The sequence below is a fragment of the Drosophila willistoni genome, unplaced genomic scaffold, assembly GCF_018902025.1.
Source record: "Drosophila willistoni isolate 14030-0811.24 unplaced genomic scaffold, UCI_dwil_1.1 Seg746, whole genome shotgun sequence".
NCBI lineage: Eukaryota > Metazoa > Arthropoda > Insecta > Diptera > Drosophilidae > Drosophila > Drosophila willistoni.
In genome coordinates, this window is record NW_025814650.1 from 30,591 (window position 1) to 43,589 (window position 12,999).

The window sequence follows — 12,999 nt, forward strand, 5'->3', positions numbered from 1 at the left end:
CCATCATCTCCTTTGTTGAACATGGTGTCCATCTCCCAAATGAGCGAGCCCAACTCGTCTAACTCCGTCACATTTGAGATAACTTTTGGCGAGGTGGTTGTCTCCGGGCTGCTGGGAGCCATTGCCGGTGTTCCAGCCGTTGCTGAGCTATTACCGGGTAAAGCCACCGTCTCCGCCTCCAAATGGTTGAATTTGCCAGGCGGCGACCGAACAATTTTTGGCCGCTTAGCAAATGCCGCCTCTAGGCATTGTGCATCTTGCACCGATTAAATTTGAAATTTTCGGGAAACAATAAAGTGGCGCATTTTTTTTCGCGGTTCAAGCTGCAAAGTGGCGCCCCCTGCCAGGGTGGCTCAGGCTGAGCTTTTGGCGCTGATCAACACTGTGATCACAGCTGTTTAGATTTGTTGCTGCAACGCGGTGGAATGAAAGTGGAGAAATTGGCAAAATTTTTCTCACCCACACAAATAGAAATTATGAGAGGCGGGAAAAAGAAGTGGCCAGCTACCCCCTCGCCAGTCCCCTTTATTCCTGGAGTTGATTTGGCCCGTTGGCCCACCCGAGAGCTGTAATGGGGACCACCAGCTGGAGCATAGGGAATCCGTATAGTGGTAAGCCTCGTACGTCAAAATTGGAGCGATTTGTTTATACTTTAGTTTTTTTAGGAGTCGCGGAACCACCGTAAGGGGAAAATCATTAAGAAGGAGTCACGATACTCTGCCGCACTTGTAAGTTGACGTCACATGTGTGTTTGTGTGTGGCATAAATTGTGTGATTGTTTATTTATAGGCAAAATCTTCATAACTTACTTATTAAAATCATTTTTAGTGATTTTGGTTTTTAATATCCTTAGACGGGGTGGAGATGGTGGGGAGAATTCAAATTGACCAGCCAAAGAAAAGGGTTGACCATTCTGGCCTAGTCTGACTCCTTCCCCCCCCCCCCAATTTCGACAGAGAGAAAAAACCAGAGGGCCGGGGCTAACTTCGACCGCGTCAAAGTTTGTATACCCTTGCAACTTTTTTGGTAAATTTTTCCTTACCTATAGCCATCAAAGTGAAAAAACGTTTAAGCTAAAAGGGCTAAAGTTTGCGAAAGAACGGCCTACAATCTTAGCATAGGAAATAACGAAGATATTGATCAAAGTCACTGTTTTCCATTGATCGTTCCTATGGGAGCTATATGATATAGCTACCCGATCCTTATCAAATTTGGCACAGTCATTAACAGATATATTATACTAACAAATGTTTAATTTGAAAGCAATCGCGTCAAAAGTAACGAATTTATTGACAAAAGTCACTGTTTTCGAAAGATCGTTCCTATGGGAGCTATGATATAGTCACCCGATCTTGATCAAATTTTGCATAGTCCTTTATATGTGTAATTAACTTAACAATTGTAAACACCTAATTATTGAGTAAAAAAGATAATGATTAATTGGTATTTTCCGGATTTAATCTTGGTTTTCTGCGCAGAGACAACTTGTTCGTTGCGTCGCCGGAAGAGAAGAGAGACGCCGTCTCGCCGCCTATCGAGGCCTTATCGCTAACAATCGATACTTAGTACTAACAATCTATACTTAGTACTAACAATCGATACTTATTACTAACAATCGATACCTATCACTAACAATCGATACTACAATACTGGTTTCGGTATATGCATGAGCATTTAACAGACTCTGTAAATAATTGGAATCTTACAACTCGGCCCTCCTGACGAGGAATCGACCTCGATTCCAATTGTTAACAACGGGTTGGGGGGGGGGGGGATCAGGGGCAACCCATAGCTTTAATTTGGAGGCTTCTAGGATTCCATCATAGGGTAGTTGGGTGATTTGGGAGCCCTCTGATAAGCTTTTTGTTTGTGCCTGCCGAAGTATCCACATTCTTAATGACTACGAAATTCCCCTCCTCAAAACTACCGGCCGGCAGTTGTTGGACCCAATCTGCGTGGTCCACAGGTTCCGTTAGTTTACCCAACATGGGGCCCAAAACAAGGTTAACCCGCTCGACTTGGCCGTTGGCCCGGGGTGACGCAGTGGCATTCAGCACATGAATTATATTATTGGCCTTCAGAAATTCTTCAAACTCGAAGAAAGTGAAGCAGGTACCTCGATCGCTGATGATTCGGCGGGGTCTACTGTAATTTGCGAAATACTGAGATTCTAATGTCTGACATACTTCACGTGAATTAGTCGTGGCGGCAGGGTACAGCTTCGCAAATTTGGTGAAAGCGTCAATGACAACCAGAAGATACTTTTTCTTAGAGCGTATGGACGGAAGGGGGCCCAAATGGTCAATATGAACGGTATCAAACGGAAGGGGCACTTTCGGAATACTATTTAGCGTGACATGGTGGTCCGAAGCGGACGCGGAGTAGTAAATACACTTGAGGCAATTTTTAATGTAATTGTTAACATAAGACTTCATACACGGGAACCAGTAATGCTTCTTGATCTGTGTACAACATTTCTCCGTGGCCATATGGCCAAGCTTCTCGTGCACTACTCGTATGACATGATTTATCATTTCGGAAGGGACATAATGTTGGGGTACACTCGTCGAGGACAGGCGGTACACTACTCCATCTCGCAGTTCGAAATCCGCTATCTCATATTTCTCTAACTCATCTCGGAGTTTGACAATCTCAGGGTCCCGGTTCTGGGTTAACTGCAGTTGGAAGTCGAGGTTTATATCGTCGACGTATGCGGCAGTTTCTATTCTGCTTAGAGCATCAGCATGGGGCATACCAACCCCCGAGCGGTGTACAATCGTGTAGTTATAGTTTTCTAACAGCAGGGCCCAGCGAGCAATCTTGGCGGAATGTCCACCATTTTTCAGTGTCAGCGCAAGGGAATTACAATCGGTCACGATTTTGAACGGGATGAACTTAAGGTATGTCTCAAAACGTTTTAAGGAATACACGATAGCTAACGTCTCTAGCTCATAACTGTGTAGTTTCGATTCAGCGGCGGAGGCCATCTTAGAGAAGTAGGACACTGGGTGTAATTTACCGTCTGTTTGTTTCTGGAGGAGCACTGCTCCGAAGCCAATTGAACTAGCATCGCAGTGGAACTCTGTTTCAGACTTCGGGTTGTAAATAGATAACACGGGGGATTCGATCAATTTCAACTTCAGTGTTCGGAAAGCTTCGAGGCATTCCTTGGAGAAGACATAAGGGGTATCTTTTCTTAACAATCGGGACTGCGGACACGCAATCTTAGCGAAACCTGATACAAATCGGCGGAAGTATGAGAATAGGCCTAGGCAACGCTCTAATTCCTTGCTATCCCTTGGAATGGGCAAACCGTATCGCCTGAATATGAGCTGGTTTAGGCGTGATACCGGCGGAATTGGCTAAGTAGCCCAAGTACTCTAGTTCCCTATACGCAAAACGGCATTTAGTCAGCTTCAGGCATAGCCCGTCCACTCTTAACACATACAATATTTCCTTCAGAATCTCAAGGTGGGTTTCAAAGTCATGCGACGCGACTAGAATGTCGTCCATATATATTGACCTCGGTTTATAAATTCCTTAAGGACAAAATAAACGAATCTAGCGAACACGGAAGGGCCATTACAAAGTCCGAAGGGCATGCGTACATATTCAAACTGGCCATCAGGGGTTACAAAGGCAGTATATTTGATTGAGTCTGGGTGCATTTTCACATGGTGGAAACCGTTCTTCAAGTCCAAGATAGTGAAGAATGATTTGCCACCCAGATGTTCAATGCAATCATCTAACAGAGGAATCGGAAAATGATCTCGAACTGTTATTTTGTTTAACGGCCGGTAATCTACACATTTCCTCATTGTGTTGTCCTTTTTCCGGACAGGGACAATAGCGGCAGCGTTAGGAGAACTACTGTGGCGAATAATACCCGCTTTCAAGAGATCGTCACAAATCTCACGCACTTCGTTGCGTTCGTGGTGCGACAGACGGCGGGGGCGGCAGAAAATCGGAGTTTGGCTAGTCAATTCTATTTTCATCTCATAGTTCATGGGCTTGATCAAATCTGGATCAACTTGTACATACGAAGTGGAAATAATAGACTTAAGGGCTGCGGTTTGCTCTTCCCATAACGTGGGCTCTATATCAAAGTCTAACTCACTGACAGCGGGGAGCTCAATGGCATTTATCGCCATAAGTGCATCGTTCAGTGTTTCCGAAGGTACAGCAGAAGTTTCTAGAAGGGGAGAATCAAACAACACTTTGGCAGACACAATCTCATTCCTGTCGTGCGGTAGTACCGCTAGATCTTTCCTCAATATTTTAAAAGACTTCAGAACAGCAGTAAGTTTTGGATTTATACATTCTGTCGGTATATTCATGAGTATCAACGATTCTTTTTCATATTTCAGTTCTTTCAGTTTACAGAGTCTAATATTAATTTTATACAGAAGATCTCTACCTATAATCATCGGCAGTTCGGTTGCTTGGTTCGTCAGGACTTCAAACGTATGTATTATCTCTGTGTTGCGGAGGCGAACCCTACACTGGACTTGGCCTAAGGACAGAAGTTGGCTATTTCCTAGGCCACGGCAGTTCAATGTACGGGGGCTAAGACGGCAGTTGGAGGGGACTTCAGATTGACGGATAAAACTCTTTGGACTGCCCGAATCAAGGAGAGAAAACATATCTATAAATTTCCTATCTTGCACTTCATCACAAACAAAAGCAACACTCACCAGTTGTAAATGGTCTAGTCGAACTCCTGCTTCATCAGCGGCGGCGGCAGCAATGAAATTGGTGGCATTTCCAATTCGAGACGGGCAGTTTTTGTAGATGAGGCCCACTATGCCACACTTGAAACATGAATTCGGAGGTCTCATTGGTTTCGGGCATTGACTCTTGTAATGCCCCCATCCTGAGCAGTTGAAACATCTGGTCTCACTCGTGGCGGTGCCTGACGATTTGTTTCCAGGCGCCACGGCAGTTGTTGTTGGCTGCGCCTTCACGCTATTGCTTTGTCTGGAGGCTGCGGCCTGCATACGGAGGCGCTCGTAGCGTTCCAGTAGGGGCTTCAGTTCACCCACCGTCCGAGCTGAGTACAGCATACCGACTCGAGTAGAATTGTCCCGCAATCCATCAATGATCAGGTCGACCAGCTCGTTCTCCGGAATCGGAGCATTCATGGCAATCTCCTGCATCTCGATTGCGAATCTTAAACATCACTCGCCTGCCTTGATGCGCCGGCCACGCAGAGCGTGGTACACTTCCTCGATGCTACACGAGCGTCCAAATTCTCGCAAGAGGATTGCCTTCAATTCTTCGTAGATGTGCACCGATACCGTGCGCAGCAGCACCGCCGCCGTACCTTCCAGCATACGACGGCAAGCGATCAAACGTAGGCGGTCGTTCAACTGCAGAATTCCAAATGCGTCTTCCAGATCGTTCAGCCATTTCTTCACGTCATATGCGTTATCCGCTGAAAATCGAGCCACCATGCTCTCAATGACACTCACGTCACTGACTTGCTGCCTCGGTGCTTGGAATTCGTCAATCCCCTGCTGCAGTTTGAGGATTTGATGCTGTAGCTGTAGCAACTCATGTTGTTTCTGCAGCGTCACCAGTTGCTCATCCAGGCTGGGGAGGCGGAAGTGGCCGGTGTGATGGCGGCCGCGGCAGTCGGTACGGAGGGCACTAAAGCGGGCATCTCTTCCCATGGGTCCGCGTCGGGACCAGTGACGGGGGCGGCGAGCGAGGCCGCAACCCGCATGGCAGACATATAGTCGGCGGGCACAGCATCCGCAGGTACAGTGGATGTGGCAGCGGCGGCAGGTACCGTAATGGATGCGGCAGCAGCAATGGCAGCAATGGCAGCGGGTGCAGAGGCGGCAGCAGGTGCAGCGGCGGCAGTCTGCAGAGGTGGCCTGTAAGCGGCGGACACCGCAGCGGTGGGTGCAGCAGGGGTTGGCCCAGCAGGGGCGGATGCAGCAGCGGCGGGCCCGGCAGGGCGATGCGGCAGCAGTTGGCCCGGCAGGGGTGAGCATGTCAGCCGTTGGTCCGGCAGGGGCGAGTGTGGCAGCGGTTGGCCCAGCAGGGGCGGACGCAGCAGCGGCGGGCCCGGCAGGGGCGAGTGTGACAGCGGTTGGCCCAGCAGGGGCGGACGCAGCAGCGGCGGGCCCGGCAGGGGCGAGTGTGACAGCGGTTGGCCCAGCAGGGGCGGATGCAGCAGCGGCGGGCCCAGCAGGGCCGTATAGCAGCAGTTGGCCCGGCGGGGCGAGCATGTCAGCGGTTGGCCCGGCAGGGGCGAATATGTCAGCAGTTGGCCCAACATGGGCGAGTATGGCAGCGGTTGGCCCAGCAGGGGCGAGTATGGCAGCCGTTGGCCCAGCAGGGGCAGTTGCGGCAGCGGCGGCCCAGCAGGGGCGAATGTGGCATCAGTTAGCCCAGCAGGGGCTCGTATAGCAGCAGTTGGCCCAACATGGGCGAGTATGGCAGCCGTTGGCCCAGCAGGGGCGGATGCGGCAGCAGCGGGCCAAGCAGGAGCAAGTGTGGCGGCAGTTGGCCCAGCAGCGGCGGGCCCGGCAGGGGCAAGTATGTCAGCAGTTGGCCCAGCAGCGGCGGGACCGGCAGGGGCGAGTATGTCGGCAGTTGGCACAGCGGCTCTCGGTACTGCAGCGGTAGTCACAGCAGTGGGTGCACCAGCAGCGGTGGGCGTGGAGGCGGCCGTTCTAGATGTGGAACGTGTGGCCTGCCGTGTCCCGAAATATTTATCTTTTCAGGTGGTCATCCCACTTCTGAGTTGTAAACACCTAATTATTGAGTAAAAAAGATAATGATTAATTGGTATTTTCCGGATTTAATCTTGGTTTTCTGCGCAGAGACAACTTGTTCGTTGCGTCGCCGGAAGAGAAGAGAGACGCCGTCTCGCCGCCTATCGAGGCCTTATCGCTAACAATCGATACTTAGTACTAACAATCGATACTTAGTACTAACAATCGATACTTATTACTAACAATCGATACTTATCACTAACAATCGATACTACAATACTGGTTTCGGTATATGCATGAGCATTTAACAGACTCTGTAAATAATTGGAATCTTACACAATATTAAATATCATGTTAATAGCTCAGAAAATAACCAGAGGGACGGGGCTAACTTTGACCGCGTCAAAGTTTGTATACCCTTGCAAGTTTTTTGGTAACTCTTTCCTTTTCAAAGTGGAAAAACGTTTTATCTAAAAAGGCTAATGTTTGCGAAAGAATGGCCAACAATCTTAGCATAGAAAATAACGAAGATATTGATCAAAGTCACTGTTTTCCACCGATCGTTCCTATGGGAGCTATGTGATATAGTAACCCGATATTTATCAAATTCGGCACAGTCATTAACAGATATACTAAACTAACAAATATTTAATTTGAAAGCAATCGCGTCAAAACAACGAAGTTATTGACAAAAGTCACTGTTTTCGACCGATCGTTCCTATGGGAGTGATTTGGTCTAACAGTGGACTGTACCTTGAAATTAAGTTGGATAACTTCACTTTGTATTTCTTCGCTACTGAATCAGTTGAGTGCCAATTTATTACTAAACCAAAGAGAAAAAGCGCTGTCGCAGCAGCGCACAAATATGTGTGTGTGTACAATGCTTATGTATGTGTCGATTCTTACAACTACATCTGACTTATCGATAAACGCAATCCGTCCTGAACATCCCGGCCCGCCCTGAAACACAGTTTCTGAACGGGGCAATACCGCAACCTTGGTGATTGGTCGAGTTAATTCTCCCGAAGAGGTCTTGAGTCTAACCGCTCGAACCAATTGATCCTTGCCTGGGTAGGCTTCGAGAACCAGCGCCAGATGCCAGTGAGCTGGTGGGGTGTTCGATTCCTTTACAAGCACCACATCTCCCACTGCTATATTTGGTGTTGTAGTGGTCCACTTTGGACGCTGTTGCAATGTGGTAAGATACTCCTGGTGCCATTGCTTCCAGAAACCTTGCATCATAGATTGGATACTTTGCCAGTACCCAAGTCGGCCCACGGGGATGTGGCCTAAGTCTGCCTCTGGTATAGTTGTGAGAGGCCTGCCGACAAGAAATGTGCTGGCGACAAATAATTGATATCTGTGTCCGAGTTGTAGCACAAGGGTCGTGAGTTGACCACCGCACTGACTTGTGCAAGTAGAGTTCGCATCTGCTCGTAGGTGAGAGTAGATTTCCCAATGACTCCGCGAATATGCAGCTTTACGCATCTGACTGCAGATTCCCATTTTCCTCCCCAATGAGGAGCATGTGGTGGAATGAATACCCCTTGAATGCCATCATTCGCCAGAGCATTCCTAACCTTTTCGATGTGTGGTTGAGATGCCAGCAGCTTCTGCATTTCATCAAGAGAGCGTTTGGCTCTAATGAAATTCGTTCCGTTGTCGCTATAGATTTTGTTGAACTTGCCACGCAAAGAGACGAAACGTCTTAGCGCGGCCAAGAATGAGTCGGTGCTCAAGTCCGTTACAAGTTCCAGAAGGATTGCCGATGTGACCAGACAAACAAATAGGCATATGTAGCCCTTACCAATGCGCGGTTTGCGCCCCTTTCCTTCCTTAAGAAGGATTGGACCAGCATAGTCACATCCAGTGTTTACAAATGGAAGTGCCTGAGTGACACGAATGCTGGGTAGATCAGCCATCCTTTGCTGTGATGTATGATGCCGATGTCGAAAACAAGCCAAACAGTCGTGTGTGACTTTCCTTATCAAGTTCCTTGCGTCAAATATCCAGAATGTTTGACGTACCATAACAAAGAGTGATGAGACGCCAGGGTGCAGGTTGACCCTGTGTTCGTATTCAAGTATCAGCTGGTGATGCGATGAGATTTCGGTAGCAAAACTGGATGTTTCGCCTCTGTGGACAATTGCGAGTAGTGCAAGCGTCCTCCAACCCTGAGTAGTCCGTCCTTGTCGATCATTGGCGAGAGTTTAGCCAGCTGAGATCGACTTCGCAATGGTTTATTTGCGAGTAGCAATTGATAGTCATCCTGAAAGCAGGTTTGCGCGTGGCGCAAGCATACAATGCGTGCCGCGGTGATTTCCTCAAACGTAAGACAGTTTGAGCCCTTGTCCCCAAATGGACCCTTCGTGCACCGTAGAAAGCGAAGGACATAGCCAACCGTGTGAACGAGCGTCAACCATGAAGATACTCGTTGAACAAGATGATCAAGTGGATGATCAGGAGCTGCCTCTACTAATGCAGTCAGACAATTGCTTTTGACTTCCTTTTCTATGTTCTTTTCTGAAATATTCAAACAGACTTGTGAGTTGTTTAACCTTACCATAAACTGATCCGCATCACGTATCCATGACGGGCCATTCCACCATAACTGAAAGTCCTTTAGGTCTGCAGCCATGAGACCTCTGGATGCGCAATCAGCTGGATTTGATTTGGAGTCCACATGACGCCAATAATGCCTTGGAATGGTGTCCAGAATTTCCGAAGTTCGGTTCCCAACAAATGTCTTTAGTGAGATGCGAGATAGCCAATAGAGAACGATTGTGGAATCGCACCATGCAAAAACCGTGACCTTTTGATGTCGAAGTGCCGCCTTTATCGAACGTATGAGTTGACTTAGGAGAAGTGCCGCGCAAAGCTCTAGGCGCGGCAGAGATTGCTGCTTTAGCGGAGCCACCCTAGACTTCGCAGCCATAATCGATGTAGAAATCGAGCCATCCTTGTTGATTACTCTGCTGTACACTACAGCAGCGTATGCCTTCGTAGATGCATCGGAGAATCCATGCAATTCAATGTTGTCGGTGTCGTTGACAACCAACCGGGGTATTTGAATGTGTTGTAGCATATCCAAATCTGCTCGCCATTTGAGCCAAGTATCCGCTAGTTGCTTAGGGAGTTTGTCATCCCATCCCAAATCGAGAAGCCATAATTGTTGAAAGAGTATTTTGAATTGGACCACAATTGGTGCCAGAAGCCCAAGTGGATCGAAGATCCGCGAGACATCCGATAAAACTTGTCGTTTTGTACAATCGACATTTCCTTTTAGACCAACATTATAAGACAATGTATCAAGACCAGGTTGCCAGTAAAGTCCAAGAACCTTGACTGGAGATGATTGTGTAGAATCAGTTCCTTCTGTTGGTATGCGAGGTGTGTTTGATACCCATTCCCAAGCTCCAAATTAGCACAGGACATAAGTTGAATAAGTTCCTTTCGATTTTGTATCAGTTCCTCCTCACTGTTTGACCCAGTGAGCACATCGTCGACATAAAAATCCTCTTGTAAGATTTTTGCAGCATTCGGGAATTCCTTCTGATGATCAGTAGCCAGTTGCTCTAATACCCTAACAGCACATGAATGGTGCACATGAGGTGCCATAAGTGACGGTGCATAGTTGAAAGTGTTTGATTGGATCCGATGGCCTTTCTCTCCAGACAATTCTCTGGAAGTCGCGGTGTTTGTCGTTCACCCAAATCTGCCGAAACATCTTGACTATGTCGGCTGAGAATACAAATTTATACATCCGAAAGCGCAAGCAGACAGCAAATAGATCGCGTTGAATGCTAGGCCCTGTAAAGAGATAATCGTTTAGTGATTTGCCTTTGGTGTCGCAAAATGATCCGTCGAAAACTACTCTCAGCTTCCGACCCAAAACCGGGTGATGTGGTAGATAAAACCGTTGTGCATTATTGACTTCATCTGGTGGCAGTTCGCGCATATGTCCCAAATCGAAGTATTCCCTCATAAAGTTGACATATTTTGCTCTTAGATTTGCATCTTGTTGTAGGCGTCGTTCCACCGATTGGAAACGATTAAGAGCTCTTTGTAGAGTATCCCCAAATTCAGGATTAGTGACCTGAATGGAAGTTCCACGATGTACTTCCCCTTTTCATCTCGAGTGTGCGTAGCGAGAAAGTGTTTCTCCACCTGCTCATCATCAGGTTCCAATTTGGTTGTGGAACCTCTAGCTCCCAAAACCTCTGGAGCGAAGCGTTAACATCAATGTATGATGTCAAAGCGAAAGCGTTGTTAGCTTGGGGCATCGTTATAGAGCTGATGACCCATCCGAAAATCATGATATTGCAATGAGTTTGCCCGTATTGTCGTACAACTTTTTCCCTGTGATTGTACATGTACCGCCAGAACGTCAATTGGACGCTTTGGTTGAGTCAGCATTGAATCCTAAACACAATCCGATCGTATGTTTGCCTTTTTGATGTGATTTTCCGCTGAGTGTACGTTATGATTTTTAATACTTGACTTTATTGAAGGTGCTGTTCCCTTTTGTCACCTAACGAAGATCCTGACCAAATGATGATCGACGTGCAATTGCTTGTAGCATCGTTCTATATATTTCCGTTTTGTACATTAATGTTCTCATTTACCTTTGAACATAACCTTGCAGTAGCAATGCTTTGTTTAAACCTTTCCTGTTTCAATTCGCAGAGCTTTGTGAATAAACCGTCGCGGGTGCACTCCCATTATGAGCCACTAGACTTGTTGTAGACAAATCGTGATGAGAAGCGTTTGGACTGCGCTGATTCTCCCTTTTTCCTTGTTGCAAGTTCCTTGAAGCCATTGAGTTACCTGGATCATGGATCAGAGAATGGTGCTTACCTTTACAATATTTGCATGAGAATGATGATGGACAGTTTTTGACCATATGCCCTGATTTCAGGCAATTATAACATAAAGCCTTTTCCCTGATGTAACATACGACGTTTCTGCAAGCCCATACAACTTATGATCCGTCGCCTGACATTTGGTGCAGCTGCCAGCTTGAACTGCAACCATCGAATGTGTGACCCGTTTTGTGTGTGTGATTTGCGCCGGCATTTTGCCTCCAACGCAATCTCCCGTTTGCTGAGCTCTAATTCCTCACAACGATCATCTAAGAACTTGAAGAATTCCTCCAGTGTGGGCGCCTCGTTGCCCATGCTGCGCTCAATCCACCTGCGCCGTGTATCAGCGTCAAGCTTTTCCAATACCAGATATTGTATCCAGCAGTCCCGTCCTGTATGATTGATCGCATCGAGACCGCGAACAATCTCATTTGTGCCATCTGATACCTTGCGTAAGATGGACACATCAATTTTGTTTGTCGTTGGTAGACCCATAAATTTCTCCAAAAATGAGTTCACAATATGGCGTGGCCTATTGTATCTTTCCTTTAAGCGTTCCCAAGCAGTGTTGTAAGCCGTGTCAGTTATCGCCAGGTGCCGCACCAAGTTGGCAGCATCATCGACGAGCAGTGTTTTTAAATGATGAAACTTTTGAGTGTTGGTTAACTCCCTTTTGTTGTGTATCGTGCTCTCATAGATATCTTGAAAAGCTGGCCACTCTGTGTAGAGTCCAGCGAACCGTTTTATTTGAATTTTTGGCAATTCGCCGGCATGCACAAATGCCGTCGTGCCGTTTCCCGAAGTCGAACCCGAAGCAGCCACCTCATTGCGAGCGGGCATCGACAAGTTTGAACTGCTCTGGTTTGCAGCTAACTGTTCAAAGAGTTGTTGTTGTTGTTGCAGCAAATGAACGATGTCGTCGTTATATGCGTGCAGACCCATGGCGCCATTGCCGTCGCCAGACAATGATGCTTGTTGTTGAACTAGCCGTTTTTTTCCCAGAAGTAAAGAATATGCCTTCAAGTACTTCTCTTCGTAGGTCACGTGATCGATCTCTGGATCCACATAGCCGTCCACATCTTCCAGAAGGGCTATGGAATCCCCGATTCCATTAAATTCCTTCCACACGGACTGGAGTTGATCCATCCGAGCGGCTACCTCAGTAGTTGATGTAGTTTGGGTTAGTTCCGACCAATCCAGAATTCTGTTATGCTGGCCTTGAGTCGGCTCCGTCGACCCACCAATCCTTTAGTTCTTCCATTTTACAGAACTATTCCAGAGTAATAATCCTCCAAACTTTCCAATAGATCCAAGAAATTCGAACGAAAAGCACTTTATTCGATCGAAAACCGATTCCCTTATTCGGCTCGAATGACCAAATTATGATTTGTCTAGCAGTGGACTGTACCTTG

The 12,999-nt window shown here is 47.2% G+C and overlaps 1 protein-coding gene across 1 annotated transcript; it reads right to left on the minus strand.

Annotated features, from left to right (window-relative positions):
- Positions 1-11,647: 11,647 nt before the first annotated feature.
- Positions 11,648-12,733, minus strand: LOC124461927. Its single transcript, XM_047013333.1, has one exon. It carries the CDS (start codon positions 12,731-12,733, stop codon positions 11,648-11,650), a length of 1,086 nt encoding a protein of 361 aa, XP_046869289.1.
- Positions 12,734-12,999: the final 266 nt, after the last annotated feature.